Here is a 17,585-nt window from a genome sequence, read left to right on the forward strand (position 1 = left end):
GCATGCCCGCACACGTCTTCCCAAGGGCAAAAGGCACAAGCCCTAAAGTAAATCCCGTAAGGAAACAAGGGATGGCAAGAGAAGGCTTCGCTTCTGGAGTCTCACCCAAGGAGCGAGTACTTTACCTGATCCATAGCTTGAAATGGAATTAACATTCCAGGAATATTGCATTATTTGCTAATTCTCTTCACATCATTTTGTTTCACAATTAAGCAAATTAGCACTTTGATGAATATTAAGACTCTCTCGCCTCATAAAAGATGAGTTGGAGGCATCCCCACTGGATTTTGCTAAAAAATCGTTTCACATCCGCTCTGGTTGCTTTGTCTCTGGTATGAGCACATGAAAGGCTGCCTGTGAAAATGACCGTGACATTAACATTTTAATGAAACCATTATTTTTCAAAAGTTTGCAGAGATCCTCATTTTTAGTGTCTAAACCAAGTCCAAGCTGGGATGTTATGGCTGCTCATGGCAGTGTCTTTCACTAAGTTGCCAAAACAAGCACAAAATCTCGTCTCTAACCACAGGGATTCGTGCTAGTTTTGGAAGGACCTATCAACTCTATAGTGCAATTAGAATTGTTTAGTAGCTGCTCGTTCTCTACTGCCTATCAGTAGATCCTGGAGCGCTTTACACGGATACCTCTCTGCAGCGCCTCTCGGAGGAGGTGGGAGGGAGAATAGAGATTTCTTTACCAGCAGATGTGGAAAGCTCTTAGTGACTAGAGGGTGAACTCAATACAGAGCAATTTGCTGACTTCTTCAGTTGTAACCCTTCTCCTGTCTCTACCACCCACAAGGCACCAGCTCTATTAATCTGAATTACACAGTCATGAGTAATAGCCGCTAAAATGCTTTGAGTCAGTGAACCCAAAAGTCTAGCTTAATGGTTGGGACTTCTTGTGTTTTCCTGTCTCAGAGAAGAATGGAAGATCCCAGATCTGTTACAGCTGAGGTCCTGCTTTATTTACATGGTGCTCTCTTAGGCAACAGACTCCAGTGGACTGCAGGCCACAAATTTCCATCATAATCATTTGGTTTCATTTTGTACAGTCTGGTCCCCCATTGCACAGCGGCAGTTTATCATGCTCATAAACAGGTTCAGAGGAAGGGCCAGGCGGACAGTAAATAGCCGGGTGTCTCAGAGATGCTGACACAGTCCGGGAGGCAGCATCTTGGTTACACGCTCTCCCTCTCTCTGCATCTACATAAAGTCTCCTTTAGGTTGGGAGCGAGTTAGGAGTCTTTCTGCTGAGACCTGCCTTACAATTTTGACATCCTCCAGGAAGATTTAGTATGGTGAAACAGTCTCCAAAGAAATCGCCTCCAGGGAACAAGAAGCTGCTTCTAAGCTCTGCAGCATTTGGCCGGTCAGGACTGATGTACGTTAACTGGTCTCCCACAGTGAAAGGACTGCGTCCGTATCAATGTATTCACATCACCCCTGTCTTATAAGCTGTATAACCAATGGATTTTTCCTCACAAGACCATGGTAAAATATAGGAAAAAAATACTCTAATTTTAAAGATGAGGAAGACAAAGACTACTTGGTTTGCTCATGATTACGCAGAGCCAAGAAGGGACGTTCACAATCCTAGGAGCAAGGCTCGTCTAGCAGACCCGTACTGCTGTCCTACCAGGGTGCACGTGCGTGCAGGACAGGAGGAGCAGGCAGGACCGGGCAGGAGCAGGGGATGTACCGCGGTCGGGGAGAGCAGAACCGGCACGGCAACGAGTGGCACCGTGAAGACAGTCCTACTGCACCTGCCCACACCATGCTTGGTTCCAGCTCTGTGAACTCAGATCACTCATTGCAAACACTTCAATATATTCACAAATAAATAAATAAATACATCATAAAGAACGCTCAAACAAAGCTATGCAAAACTGCAACCTGACAAACTCACTGCAGAGGATGAATAGGTCATGCTTGCGGTTGCGGATATCTTTCCTAATCAGTGAAAGTTCAAATCCCTGAACCACGTTTCCCTCCATTCTGCAGCTCCGTTCCCTCCGCAGCAGCTCCATTCTGTTTCAATACTTGCAGATAACAGTAAGCTCAGACAACTCTTTCTCCCCTGCGCACAAAGGGCAGATAAAACTAAACTTCCTCCAGCATTCTTCCTACCCATATTGATCCCTGCACTGTGGAGCTCAACAGATGGCCTTAGCTCAATGTGCACTGACCCCATCCTCCGTACGGAAGGAAGCTGCAGCTATGGAGGTACAGAAGAACATGTCTTACCTGTCTTTCCGACATGACATATAGATACTTCTGATCAATGGAGAAGGCCATGTCTCGAAGGACAGGGCTCCCGTCCTTGAAAACTGTGACCATTTCATATTGAATTCCACCGTGGGGAGGACCATCTGCTCGGATCTGGAAGAAGCACAAACAGATTACAGGTGACTTCACAGCAGCCAAATGCAGATTTTTTTTCAGGGAGGAAACCTGGTAGAAGGGAGAGGGGGAGGAAAAGGTAAGAAAAAGAATCAGATTTAAAATTGCAGTTTGCAACTTGGAGATATGAAGCAAAGACAGCTAGCACGTACCGTGAACGTGCAAGAGCTAAAGCAGAGATTCTTTCTGCACTGAGGTAAACATTATTTCCCCAGTCCCTGAGAAGCAACGGGAAAGTTTTCTGCTGGGAGGAGAGCTTACAGCCAGCCAGTGTGCTATGACCAATCATAGGCATCCAAAACTAAAATGACCGTAAGAAAACTTTACAGATCCTCCCCAAAATAAACCTGGAAACAAGACCACAAGACTCCACAAAGAGCAGAACTAGGACGAATTACAGCAGAATTCTTTTTTTCCAGATGGATAAAGAATGAGACTTACAAAGCTTTGCAGGTAACTCCTCCACTGAGCAACGGATGAGCAACAACGTGTCCTGAGCACACTCACGAAGAACTCAGTTACTTCTGCACGCTTAGGACCACGTTCCCAAGTACTCCAGACCTGTAACTAAAACTAATTTCTCCGAGCAGTTCCTCAGACTTTCACCCTTGTGCTGCACTCTGAGTATGTGCTGTTTATTCAAAACTACATGGAAGCTGAGCTTTTTTGGTGCAGTGAGAGAATAGCGTGTCCTTAAGTACTCACATGTTGATGAAAATCACCCCTTTCCACCACTATTACAGCCTGCTGCAGGCTACTCTCATGCAGTAGCACCATCTGAAGAGGCGACCGGCTTGCAACAAACACCATCTCCTCCTGCTGCCACTTACGCCCCCTCAAAACAGCACCTCCACTTAAAAATTCTCAGATGATTTTGTCATCCCATTACTTTGAAATATGCAAGATTCAGCACAGCAAGATTAGTCCAGCTCATACTGCTGAGCAAGCAAGTACCTAACACAGCGGCCATATGGCTTGTTCAGTTTGACGGACTCCTAGTATAAATCTACCACGCCAAAAGACAACTCCCTGCTCCTGCAGGAAAACCTGCCCAAGATGTGACAAATCCCATTGCCACCAGGAGCTGCTGATGTTTAGAACATATCGTCTCTTCCAAAAGTTAATAATTTATAGCCTTGGGAGCTGTGCAAGGGGGAGGGAGGAGGATAAACAAACAATTTACATTGTCTTTCCTACCAGGATTTGCATGTTTGAATAGCCATTTGATTGCAGCGTGGTGTCTACATAACATCAAGCAGAAAACACTGGCAAACGTCAGGCAGGGAGATTAGACCAGTCACGCGAGCCAACGACTCCATGGAGCCCACTGAAGGCCCAGTGGCTCATAGCGACAGAGATACTGTTACATGCTGGCCAGGAAAGCACCGTGCATGCTGGGCGTTTCGCAGCACGTGCACGCTGCCCTGCTAGGAGAGGGAAGCACGGGGGACTGCCAGTTCCTGGAAAAACCTCTTATCACAAAGATGCCATCTGCTGCAGTCTCATGCCGAGCTGTCTTGCCGGATCCCGTTTTGCTGCTCAATTACTCCATGCCTGACTGCTGTATGGAGGCAGAGGCCTCAAGAACCAGCTTTGGACAAGTCTAAACCTTCAGAAAAGGCAGGACAGAGCAGCTAAGAGCGATATCTGTTTTCTTTGGTTCACAACCCCAGGAGTCAAGAGAACAGTTTGTTAAGCGGCTTAAGATTTGTTTGAGAAATGCATCAGCCCTGCTGGAAATACAAGAATGTTCTTACTTTCACAGAATCCTACCCCTGCTTCCAAATATATCCACTTCTTTGCAAGAGCCCTGATGCCTCCTGCCACGTAAAGACATGTTTGGCATCCAAACACATTCATTCTCTGAATTCCTCTTTCTTCCTTACCTTTTAATCTGTATTTATTGAGTTATAAAAAGAACAGTAGACGTGAATTTGAGTAAAGGAAGAGCTAGCGTAAAATCCATGGCCAGATCCAGGGATCCTCTAACACATTAAGCAGGCAGCCCAAAGCTGACTCAGAAGTCCTGAATTTACAGGAAGAAAAATCTAAAGAAAGACAGATGATCAAATCCTGTCTTTGGGGTCACCCATGTAAATCTGGATGCTTCACTGACTTCATGAAATAGTGAGAAGCAGAGGCAGGTTTCCACCTGATGTTTCTCAGTGACGCAGTATGAGGCTAGTGGCTTCCTTGGCTTTCCAAAGCCCAAGCAGCTGGGAGCTGAGCTAGAGCCTCCCCTGGCGCCGGAGCCACCGCCTACGTGTGCGCCATCCCAATCCCCTCCCTACCGCCCGCTCCGAGGTCACGGGGAGACTCTGCAAAGTCACCTGAGGAATAAATAGCAGGGACGAGTTGTCAGAGACAAACAACTGCTTCCATGCAAATGTGTGATTAATGACCAAAAGGGGACGGAAATGCCGGACATGAAGGATCAGCCGCCTTTGTAAAAAAATCAACTGTTTTCCAGAGTTCCCCCAGGGGCACCAGCAGCTCGTTAAACTGAGCCTTTCTCCGGTAATGAGGTCAGACAGGGCTAATAAAGAGAGATACCACTGGACAAGGCTTCTGCTGGCCAATTCCAACTCTGGCAATCATGTTGCATCTATGGGCTGGATCTAATACCGCAAGCATAAAAACCCCCCTGCTCTTCAAACCCGGACAGAGCGCCGCCAGGCCAGAGCCATGGCCGGAAGCGGCATCCCAGGCTCCTGCCCTCCCACGGGATTGGCTTGTGCACGGGGCGCTGAGCTACTGCATCCCTTCCCGCACCTTATCCCTACACAGCTGGTTAAGACACCAGGGTCCCTTGGAAGGCTTCCCAGGGACACGGTGCAGCGGCCGCAGGAGGGAAGGGGAGCAGACCCACCAAAGACCTCGTTGCAGTCCGGATGCTGCACGCGTGCCCCGTAGCTACCGCTCGCTCCTGCCGGGTGGGCTGCTGGGCTGGGGCAACTCTAGCGCTGCCCTGCTGCGAGGTTCCTCGCACCTCGCCGTGGCCAGGCGCCCTGGCGAGGCATCAGCAGCGACGGGTGGAGAGACAGCTCCGGCCTTGCCCATCAGCCCTGCCGCGTGTTGGCTCCCACTGAGACAGCGGCAGCAAAACCTGGACCTCCCGGTCCCCCAGGATGGGGAAAGGTTTCAAGCAGCGAGGCAGCACCGAGGCTAAGCCAGGCCTTGGTGGGGGAGGACCGGGCAAGGGCACAGCCAAGCCATGCTGGCTGCCGCCTCCAAGCCCTGCAGACCCCCTCAGCCTCCGTCTCTCGCCTCCGCTCACCCATCATTAAGCCAGCTGTTTAAAGCCGTTGCCATGGCAACGCTCTCGGAAGTCCTTCCATTGAGAAGTCTTATTGTGATTTAATTATTTAATTATTCCTCGCAGGCCGGGGTGGGCTGGGGCAGCTGCCGGGGTTTCCCACTCGCAGGGATGCAGCGGGGAGGACCCTGGCGAGGACACTCCGCCATGTCCCATCTCCTCAAACGATGGAGACTCCTCTGCCACGCACCCTCTGCGAGGCCTTGGGACGGCGGCAGGGCCCAGTCCTCCGGGCCACGCGCCGCGGCTGCCCGCAGGGACTCCTGCCTGCGGAAACACCGTGACGAGGAGCCCCGGCACAACGGCGGATGGGGAGCCACTGCCATCCCGCAGTCCTCCTCCACCTGGCCACCCGGATAACGCCACGACAGAGGCCCCGCTCCACGGTGCCCTGCCCAGTGGGGGAGAAGCTGCAGCCATTCACACCAAGAAGGTTCACCACATCCCTGCCTGAAAGTCTGGTTTCCAGGACAACAAATGATGATGTCAGAACAGGAGAATGATGACTCCAGGAAAGAAGAAAAAAGGGATCATCTTCACAGCAGGAAGCTTGTTGTTGACGTTTGGGGAGAGAAATAATTCCTCTAATTTATGGGTGCCATGGTATAGCACGAGTCCTTCCAGTGCCAGCCAACTAGGCAGATAAAATATGGTACCACTGACGCCATGAAGATGGGGGAGGGAGACGAAGAGACTGACATCAAAGTTTATCATTTTCAAAGGTGTGAGGCTTTAAGCCCCTCTTGGGGGCTGAGGGGAGGCCTCGTTTCTGACTGCTTGGGTCAGCAGTACTGAACCATCGTTATTTCACCTGTGTGATAGCAACCCCAAAAGCTCTGCGTTTGCTTCTGAGCGCAGGCTCCAAGCACAGCGATGCAGGAGAGAGAAGGAGCAGGACGGGGCTGGGGTACTGACGGTCACGCTTCTTCATCCCCCTAACTCTCCCACCTAACTAAGTCTAAGGGGTTCGGGACAAGGGATACATTCAGCAACGTGGAAGAGAGCAGAGCCAGGGAGGACAGAGCACAGGCTCTTAGGTTTGCACCTACTTTGGAGAAATCATTTGGGACAGATGCAGCACTTTCCGCAATCGCTCTTGATGTATGTTTACAAATACAGCCTGAAAAGTGCCTAACAACATAATCTGCAAATCCAAATATCAGCACTGGCTCAGAGTACCCAGGGCCAGCAGAACTCCGCACGTGATGAAACAGAAGGCTCTTCAGTTCAGGAAATCACAGTTCTTCAAAGGCACTGCAGAGATTTGTGTGTCTAATACCCCCACAATACAGACTGCAGGCATAAGCTCCGCATTATCTTAAGAGATTAGCAAAATACCATATTGTGTCATGTATATGTTGCAGCGCAGCACCCACGGTGATAAGCGCATGAGCCATTCAAGGATCTAATATGATGCGAAGCTCCAACATACCTATTGTATTAAAGTTTCTGTTATGTATTTTGCCCAGCCTGTATTAGATCTAAGATACATCTGGATTCCTTTCCAGTTCGTCCCAGCAGGTTCCCATTAGACGACACTGAATCCCTTTGTAGGAACTTTCCATGATTAAATTACCTGTCTGTTCTCATTATTAGTGTTTCAACGAGACTGACTCTTATGATGAAATGCTTGGTGCCAGAAAAACAGCTGAATAAGTCTACGCATGAAGGGACTGATTCCCTAGCCCAGATCCTAAGAGCAATGCAAGGCCACTCCTCGTTAACTCCTCAGGAACTGCAGCTTTTTCCCATGTACTCCGGCACCTGCCCACGTGAAATGGCTTGTGGGGGCTTCCCACGAGCGCAACGGGGGGCCTCCTGAAACGACTCCCTGCGCCGCGAGGTGAGAGGCACTGGCTCTACACGTTTCTCTTTGGCTCTTTGTATGTAACAGTGGCAAAGTGAAAAGCTCAGTCAACCCTAGAGCCTTAAGATTGCTCCTTTCATGCTAGGATTTTTAGCCCTTCAGGGTGAATACTATCAAATAACATTGCATTTGTGCAAAATGGACATTTCTAATAGAACGCCCGCAGCTCTCGCAGCGCACACCAGAGCATCGCTGCATCTGTGGCCTACACTAGAAACTGAGAGCAACACAAGAAACACCCTTTACTACCAAGATGCATCTTTGTAGAATTAACACATTTTTTGCCATTTAAGGCTGCAAGCATCAGCTTTGGGGCGTTTCCCAGTAAAGCTTCCTGTAAAGCTGTAAGATGGATTTCTTGCTTCAGTGCTGGAAATCTAGCAGGTTTCTGAATCAGGCTGGAGCAGAGTATGGCTTCGACAGCCTTTCCCTACCCTTTTTAGCAATGATTCTGGGGGTTTCTCCTACCTAGACTACAGGCAGTTTCCTAATAGCAGTTTCTACTAAAGGCAGTTTCCACAAGCAAGAGATTCAGCAATGCAAAAGCTTCCCAAAGACAAGATGAGATGAATAAATGAGTCCAGGCTTTCTGTGTGTGCTTCTATTAAATAATCTTTGCAGAAGGCATTTACATTTGCCAATCCAATTGAAGTAAACTGGGCTATTCCACGATAAAACTAAAAAGGAGGCAAAGACGCATGTGAGGATCAAGCACTTTCTCCATCCCTCTCATGGATCTCATGTGACATGGTAACCTGTGCTGCAGTTTGCGCGCTGCTAATGGTCCTACACTGTCTGCCTCTATGACACCCACTGAGAAACAAGTACAGCATCCTCAAGGAGGGGAGAAACGGAATGGAAACTGCAACTCTCTGTACAAGAAGTTTTCAAGAGCCCTTCAGACCCTATATGAAATTCTTCTGTGAGTAAAGTACCCCTTCTCATTTAAATTCCCTCAGAGAATTGCTAACATCAACTAATTTTCTGATGCTCCTGGGAGCTAGGCCGTTAATACACTGCAGAGAAGTTGAGTGATTTGCTGCGGGTTGTACAATGAGTCCACACCGGATCTGGGATCTGAATCTGCTAACACAGACACCCTGGGGCCCTGTTTGAACCACTGGATAACATCCTTCCCCACGGGTCCATCTCAGGGAGGAAAAACCCAACTCCAAAGAACTGCATTTCCCTGTACGCACCTTCACATGCAGGAGCGCTAGTAGTGTGATTCAGTACACTGTTCTCTGCGTGGGAAGTCTCCCTCTTGAAATTAAAGTGAAATGGTAATCCCACTAAGTATCTTTCCTTTAAATCATGGATATGTCCATGAGGAAATTAATGACAACCCTTACATGCACATTCATTTCAAATCAGCATATCCAATTAACTTCATTACCTGGAGGCCCTCTCATATCCCAGTCTCTTTCTCTCCTGTCACATTTCCTCCATGTATTTTTCCTAAATTAGGATAGAATATGTCTGTCGAGGTGGGCATCACCTTCATTTTTACCCTCAAAGATAGCGCTGGGAGGCCTCAATAGAGAGGTTCATTCCAGAAGGTCACCGCACTGTCAGTCTGAATGGCTTGTAGCAAAACAGCTCTTCCAAACCAAAACGGTCTGGTCTCCAAGGGACGAGAAAACCCATCCATTCCAGAATCATGCTGTCTGACTAAACATTAAATACACTCACTAATCCCCACTGGGGTGCCCTTAGGGAACTCAAGGGGATGATCTGGGAAGAAAAATCAGTTTTGTAAAGAGCTCTTTACACAGCACAACTGGAAGGGCACAAGCTTTGTAGGAGCATTGTAATCAGGTTATTTTTTCTTGAATACTGTGTACTGCTACCATGTCTGTTCATTAAATTTATGCACAAACATTGAGCTCTCCCATATAAAGTGCCAGAGAGAGGCCTAAATCAGAGCAGCTTTAGTTACCAAAGCAATAGGAAGCCCCTTGACCCAAGGAGGGAACAAATAGGTTGGGCCAGTATCAAACAGCCCGGTGGCATCAGTCCAGCACTGGATTTCATGGTGCTACGGGACAGTGAGCAACAGCTAGAGGTTACTCAGTAATTCTTAGAGACTCAATTTCAAAACTCAGTAACAATTGGTTGCTAAATCAGTGGCACCTTGATGCAATGCATCTTAATTCTTCCCAAAGATCCTCCCCTTCCCTCCCCGACTAGCAGTTAAGTGCCAGCAAAACACAGAATGAAGATGCTCTCCAAGGCCCTTCTGCTTAATTTTTACTGTTGCTTTTGAACATCAAAGAAACATTAAAGCTTTGACCACGCAAATCCAGCCTAGCATCCCAGCTCTTCCCTCCTCCTGCTGGGTACAATATAGACAAAGCATCAAGCCAGCTCGAAGCCAAGACAGCCTCTCTGCTCAGATTTTTCTTTTTCTGGAGACATATTATTCCCCCATCCCCTCCCCGTAATTAAGAGAAGCTCCAAGTGTGAGGAGATAGACCTCCTCCGTCTCGGCCTTACTAGGATCTTGGGTTTCCCTATAGATTAAATTGATAGTGCCCACCACTCAGACTATCCCTCCTTTCCAGGAACTGCTAACGCTGTATGTTGGTGTGAATGCCTGCGTGAGTTTATACCTTTAAAAGGGAATGGGAGGGAGAGAGAAGCAAAGGAGCTGTGAAGCAGATCCCAGTAAGCTGGGACAGTCGAGTTAATGACGTGTCTTTAGCTGTAAAGTACTGCTTAGTGCAGCGGGAAGGGAGAGTAGGTTCAAGCCTGAGTTTATTCTGATAAGGCTTCATGACCCAAATTATTTATAGATCTAAGGTTTCTGTGAATTCAATACTCATGTCAAAAACGTCTCTACTCTATGAATGTCTTCTACACCCACACGTGTTTCCCATCTCTTCTGCTTTGGAAATGTCAGCAAAATGTTCAAAGTCACAACCTGGGAAACCGTAGCTCCCTCGAGAGGTAGCTAGTCAGAGCAACTGGGGGGCCAATTGGAGAAGGGACCAGAAAACACCTTCTGGCCGCCCCAGGCCGCTCTGCGGGAGGAAGCCAGGGCTTTAGTTCTCATAGTCCGGAGCACTGGCACCCACCTGTGCTACCAAGCACAAAAGAACAAAGGCGGGCCCTATTTTTCGCTTCCTATATTGCCCCTTCAGGCTCCTTGGGACTTCTGCCTGCCTCTCTTGAGGCTTCGCAGGTTAAGAGGCCTCCTCAGTGGTCTCCTCCTATCCAATGAAGCAAATCCAGAGATCTCTCATGTTAAGAAAGAAGGGTCTAGCTCTCCCTCACAGCTACCTAATTAGCACCAATTGCTTTAGTATCTGAGACACAGAACTTGGGTCCAGAGACAGGAAGGTGAAATACTGGCAGAGAAGTTTCGCCACTTTAACCGGCTGACATAAGTAACGTCGGGGCGCTTTCCTCTTCTACTGCAAGCTCACTTGCGCTGTCACGAAAGTGCCGATGCCAACACAGCTTATCTGAGTTAGCGATACACAACTACTACTGTATCAGTATCTACTAATATAATGCACTTTATCCCAGTATATAATTGCATTAACACCAAACCTTTTGCCAGTGCTTCATAGCAGCAAAACCCAAACAATTTCACTCCCTTCGCCAACAAATATTCTTAATCCCTGATTAGTTTTGAGTGCCTTGTCCAGGGACAGACAGTACATAGGCCAGATCAGGAAACTCAGGTCTGCAAGTCCTAAAATACCCCTGTTACCTGAGCATCTTTATCAGCTTTCAGCAGGACTCCATCCATGACGGCACCCAAGCCGTGCCATGTTGAATGGGGAGGGAAGAACATGCCCCGCAACAGCCACAGCAGGTGGTTTGGTATGAGCACAGGGTCTATTAAAGACAGCCCAAATCCTTCTTTCTCTGGACTGAGGAACCTCGAAATGTCTATTGGCTTCTGGAGGTGAAAGAAGCCGGTTGTCGGGTTCAAGCCGCAGCTCAGACATCGTATTAGGTGCCAGTGCCTTAAGAGAAGATTGCCACTGAAGCTGTTCTGTCTGTCTGTCAGTCCCTCTGCTAAGCCTTTATTTCCTTCTTCCATCCTCTCCTCTCCCTCTGCCCTTCTGGAAAGCTGATTTTCCAAGATAAAAAAGCAAGGATGGTACAGAGGCACCATGCAGAGACTAATCAGCAGCCCCCATGTCTTTAATTTATTACTTCATGAGAGGCTCGTTTAGAACAAAGCTGCCAGTTCGGAAGATCATTCCTTTAAAAGACTTTTTATTTGAAAAGCTGTCAGCTCACACCTTGTCACAGCCCTACTTGCAGCAGCAGAACTTTAATAATGTGACACCTCATGCAAATGAACTGCTAATTAATTAAGTAGTATTCTTCCGGGGATGGATTCATTAGAATCAAATTTGGGTAGACTGGCTGACTAGGTCATATTTCTTTGGACTGCGCTTTAAATCAGCAGCATTGCCTTTTCCTTGAGTGCCGGCACTCGGGTGAGTCCTTTCGAGAGAGAAGTTCCTTCCTGCCCCTACCTTCCTGGGAAGCCTCAGCACACGCCAATGAACCAGTGCAAAGCCGTGTCGTGATTAGACCACTGCATGGCGCAGACCAGACCCAGTCTGGCTAACAACATCAGAGACATGAGAAAGCAGTTGAACGAAGCACCTGTACGATCCCCTTTGCTCCTATCCTATACACAGAACAGGGCGCAAATCAAAAGCAGGCAGCAAAGGCTATTCATGACAGAGGGCTCCAGAGATCAGGATATTGCAAAGGAGCACTGTTCTTTTTTGGAGCACTCGTTGCAAAGAGACAATTGCTGGGGCTCAGGGCTATCAGTCTTGCACCTTTCACCAGCATCAAAGTCACTGACAACCTGTTAAATGTGCAACCACTTGAGAGCATCCTGTGGATTTACTCCTGGGAAGGAGGACAGCTCAGGGCAGATCTGCAGCATGTTACAAAACCTATTCACTTCTTATTTGTCCCCTAATAAAGAGCCCCAATGTGCAATGACTTTCTTTCTCTTTTGTTCAGCAATAAGCACCCTTCTCCCTTTACGTTCCTGTATTATTTTTAAAGAGACAGCTCAGTGCTTCTCTGGGAAATGGGAATCATTAAGGTAACAGCACTTTGCTGCTCGCAGGCTTTACGTTTTGGCAGCGAACAAGGAAATCATCAAAAAGACTAAGAACTGGTCTCCAAGAGAAAGGAACGAGGTAGGTGTTTCTGTATCACAAGGTACTGCACGCTAACCTTTCTGCAATACTCTCCTTCAGCCTCTGCCATTCTCTCCTTGACTCACCCCTGCGTCTCATGCTTTGCGCTGCTTTTATCCAGTTCCTTCCCTTGGAGCTGGAAAGTAAATGAAAGTACAGGCGAGCAAAGAGGAGGACAGCTCCAAAAACAGGCAGGGATTTTTTTTTAAAGCAGTTTCTTGTACATGGTGCCAGCAATGTCGAGCAAGGACACACAGCTGACAAAGCTGGATCAACTACGAACCCTATCTGTGCTGATAAGGACAGGCTGCTATTGCAAACGCTGGGTCACAGAGTGGCTTGTTCTCCTCTTTGCTCTCACCTCATAGCTGGCTAGGAATTAGTGGGCATCCAACAGGAAATCATGAGCAAGAACAAACCAGAGTTGGGCCTCATTCTGCTTAATGCCTGCAGACGTGCTTTAACCTCGCTGAACTCTTCTGTGACTGATAAGACAACACAAGAGGGAGCACAGGATTGGTATTATCCAGGACGATGGAGCTACCGGCTCTCTGCTCAGAATCGCTTGTCACCTTCCATTTGCAGCTCTTCCCCAAAGTCCCCAAAATAGCACCGTATCTGTGTTATTTATCCACACCTCACCTGTGCCCTTCCAGCTGACTCATCCTCCACCACTCACATCCAGCTCTCTCCCTACGTATCATCCCACTACAGCAGTAAATCTCACAGCTGAAGGGACTGGTCTTGCTTAGTTCGGTTTCTTGACCTTGAGTGACCATTTAAATGGAATAAAAAGCCAGTCAGACAAGACTGTCTTACGTGGAGTTTGTTCTCAACAAGTAGTAGCTAGCAGTGATTTTCTGCATAAGAAGAGAAAAAGCCTAGAGAACTGTCTAAAATTGTCATGTGAAACTCTTTTTCTCCCAAGCCAGAGCTTCCAACTGGTCAGGTGGGAATGAGAAAGTTTCTCAGGAAATATCACTCTCTTTCCTCTTCAAAAACATCATGTAAGTAATATGTTTCAAATGACTTTGACTTCCTGCACAACACCTCATGGGGAACATTGCAACGCAAGGCCCCAGAGTTTGCCATCAATCAAGCCTGCCTCTCAGTTCTGCTGATTTTACTGTGTTCTCACAACATTTGGAGGCATTTTTAAGTCTCAGCTTTAAGACTCGTCAAAAGTGTGTGTGGGGGGGAAACCCCTTAAAATTGAGTTGCTGGCTTAAAGTTTCCCACTTTCAGAAATAGTGAGATTTGGAGAGAGCAAGAGGCTAAATGTTCCTAAGGCCAAAACCTAGAAGGAAAGAGAGAGAGTCTTACTTTTGTTATCCTCTTGTTTTAAAACCCCATGATTTTTAAGCCACTTTTTTAACCTTGCAGAGAAATCCTGCCTCAAAGTCCTGGGAAGCTTTATGTCAGACAAAAGTGATCAGGGGAGCAACTAAGCCTTGCATGCTTTGGGGGTTTCACTTGCGCATGCAGAACCAGCGGTGGGTTACTGATCAGATCTAAGCTTGCTGGGTCAGGGGAAGGGAGAAAACGACGGCATGCAGAAGCCTTCCTTTGAATCCTAGGAAACGAGGCTGTCCCGTAGACGGTCTGCTGTTCTGTCCCTAGCGCTGACCTGCTAGGGATGATTGATCCAACACTCACATGGGTTAAAAGAGCTGCAAGTGCCCTGTAAGTTGAGAGAGGTGCAGATATGAAACAGTTATACAGTTACAAAGTTATAGTTATGAAGCTTAGTTATGAAATGGCCCAGAGCATGGAAGAGTCAAAAACTCGAGTCGGAGAGCCTGACAACGCTGTTTGTACAGCATCTGAATTTACTAAAGCAACCATCTTGCAAAGCGAGGTCACTTAAGGACAGGGCACAGTCGCAGCCAAGCTGGCACTTCACCGCCCCTCCGGACCGCGGCTCAGCTCGGCTCGGCGCAGGGCACAGGCACGGCGGGCAGCAAAGTCAACGCAGCTCCCTGCCGCCTCTCCCCTCCCCATACACAGGGCAGCAGTTGCTCATCTTTTTTTTAGCTACCTACCAGGGGACACATGTTCTGCGTTTGGGCCCCGCTCATCTCTGGACCTATAGGATCCAGACCAGGTGCAATTTCATCTGGCCAGGCAAAATTCAGAAGCGAGGGGCGCAACACAGAGCTGGGCTGCTGCTCTCCTCGAGGACGTTGGCTTATACAGCACCCGGCGTCAGAAGTCTGATAGGATTCAGACTTCTAAAAACGGGGAACTGAATCTCTCCTTATGCTTTTCTATCAGCTCACTGACACTTATATCTCCTGCCTATCCACGGACGGAGGCTGGAGTCAGCTCGTGTTCCCAGCACGCGGGGCACGTGCCCAGGAAGACCGCTTTTGCCCCCGCGAGCTGCTTCCCAAGTTCTATTCTGGGGCAGATCAAGGATTTAAAAAAAAAAAAAAAACTCTTGCATCTCTGCACTCTAACTCCCTAAGCTTTAGGCATGTGCTCTTTCCCAGCATCTCAGAATTTCTCAGCCGATAAGCAGATGAACTGGCACCGAATAATCTGTATATGTAATGTTATTGAACACTGCTATGAACACAGCAGGGAGATTGCTGGGCTAAATGAACACGATGTCTGTCCCCTTCCGTTCCTGTCCCCAAGAGGGTCCGTGTAGCCAGCAGGCACACACGGCACAACCGCGGCAGCATGAAATACCCTGATGTGAATCAGCCTAGAGGGGAAGTAAAGGAAGATGCTGACGGATGAGCTCTCTTCTGTCCCTGTGGCAGAGGTCTCAAATGCCCGCGGTCAGAGTTAAAGTTCAAATTCATCTAGGGGAGGAGGAGAAAATTCAAGGAGATCGGTGCTCTGCCTGTAAGCCCTGACGCAGTTGGAATGGTGCTGCAATCGTATTCAGAAACACAGCACAGCACTTGAAGCGGACCACACCGCGAGCCCGGAGTAAGGCAGCTTCGCAGAGCAGCGGCAAGCTACAGCCTCCTGCAGCAAAACCCACCTCCAGTGCGAGCAGCAACGACCCCCTGGGCAGGCGAGGAAAGAGCTTTTGCTTATACATCCTCTGCAGAAGGAGATGGAGCAGCTCTTTCCTAGAGCTGTGGAACTCCACGCGAGAAGGACCCAAGCATTTCTTCCTCCAGGCCCCAGCCGCCTGCCCTCTATATACACATCCAGCCAGCACAGATAATCCCTTATCGTGCCCATGGCCCAAAATCAACATCGTGACATAGATTCGGAGTGGGGTCCACAGCTGGGAGAGACAAAGCTGCACCACATCACTGCTTTTGCTTCCATAATTGACCTGCAGATAAACACATGGCTTCCGCCTTAATCCCCTGCAGCCTCATGAACATCAGCCGCGCTAAATTTTTCATGTAATTAAGAGAAAAACCCTAATCCAGTGTAATTAGCTCCCTGATTGCCAACGTCAGGCAGAAAAGCACTGTTTGAACAGCAATTCAGGTCTAGCTGGTTAGGCAAATACTGTGTGTGTGGTTCAGTAATTTAACACTGAAACAACTCCCCCTCCACCGTCCTTGTAGGTTTGTTTTCCTAAACAGCACTAAGTGGTTTCATGGCTGTAATAGGCCTGAAAGCCCTTAAACTGCTGTTCCACTAGTCTCCAGTTACGTCCCTGAAGGGCCGGTCAAGAAACAAGCAGACCAGGTCTCCAAGAACCACAGCAGCGGCTGAGGTTGGAGCGTTCCCCGTACCCCCTCTGCATCCTCAAGCGACCGCCATTAAATCATTAAGATCGACTACTTCACCCCTAAGTGCCTAAACTCGGGGACTGAAGTTCACAGTTCAGGCCCTGACGGAAAGACAGTCTCCTACTGAGACATACTCGGCACCGTCCCTGCAGCCCACGGGGTCTGGAGGCGATAACAGCCCTCACGCAGAGCTTTATGTCATAGGCCACAATTCTTCTGAGCTGCTGAGCCTTTACAGCTCACAGTGATGTTTTCCTTTTCCCATCGTATGCACGGACAAAAAAAATTAAGAGTAACGTGTTAGAAACTTGGGAAGTGAAAGCAGAAGGGCCAGGAATGGAGAACGCAGATGTACAGGCCAAAGGGAGGCAGGGAAACCAAGAAAGCAAAGCTAGAAGATACCTTCATTTAACCATTTAATCCACCCCCCAGCAAAAAGGGTCGGATCTAAACGACTTAAGCCACTGACAGATATTTTTGTAGTAGCTTTTTAAAAACCTTTTGTGACAGAAATTGCAGATTATTCCACTTCTGGACCAGTTATATCTTTCATTTTCAGCCTTAATATCAGAGAGTCTCCTGAAGTACAGCATTGGAAAGAGAGATACTTCCGGGAGGTATTTTTGGGGGTGTCTCTGAGCAGGCTTTTAATCTTCACTCTGTGCTATATTATAATGGTTTGGGGGTTTGGTTGGTTGTTTTTGGAAAAAAGGTATTAGTCTCCACTTCGCTAGTTTTGGTTAACTTTGCTGTAGGAGCCACATTTCTGCGTCTAGGAGAGCGCCACGTAACTGGCCCACTTTCTATAAAGAGAAAGCTGAAACTCACTTTAACAGCTCCAGCTTTGCTCTTTTTTTGCAGAACTAATTCCTGAGGAATAGTTGTTTACATGCTGCGGGACGCAAGAGCCAAACATATATGTTTTTGCAGCTATAACTCTTAATGCTGACAGAGGCCAAAGGCTTGATGAAATGAGTGAGGTTTTGCCTCGCTTTGCCCATGTTTGGGCTTCAGGCTCTGGACTCCCTCCCCAGCGCTGCTCCTCTCTCTCGTTACACGGATGGTCTGTAAACAAACCAGCAGCAAGCAGACAGAGCTGCTCCTTTG

At 48.1% G+C, this 17,585-nt stretch overlaps 1 protein-coding gene across 2 annotated transcripts in view; it reads right to left on the reverse strand.

The window, feature by feature from the left end:
* The window catches only part of PLXNA2 (plexin A2), a 189,990-nt gene that overhangs the window by 102,083 nt on the left and 70,322 nt on the right, over positions 1-17,585 (reverse strand). For both annotated transcript variants that reach the window (XM_068918140.1, XM_068918141.1), the window contains exon 4: positions 2,247-2,381. In XM_068918140.1, the coding sequence (XP_068774241.1) occupies positions 2,247-2,381 (135 nt within the window). The remainder of the gene's footprint in view (positions 1-2,246; positions 2,382-17,585) is intronic.

The sequence above is a fragment of the Struthio camelus genome, chromosome 24 (genome assembly GCF_040807025.1).
Source record: "Struthio camelus isolate bStrCam1 chromosome 24, bStrCam1.hap1, whole genome shotgun sequence".
In the NCBI taxonomy this organism is placed as follows: domain Eukaryota; kingdom Metazoa; phylum Chordata; class Aves; order Struthioniformes; family Struthionidae; genus Struthio; species Struthio camelus.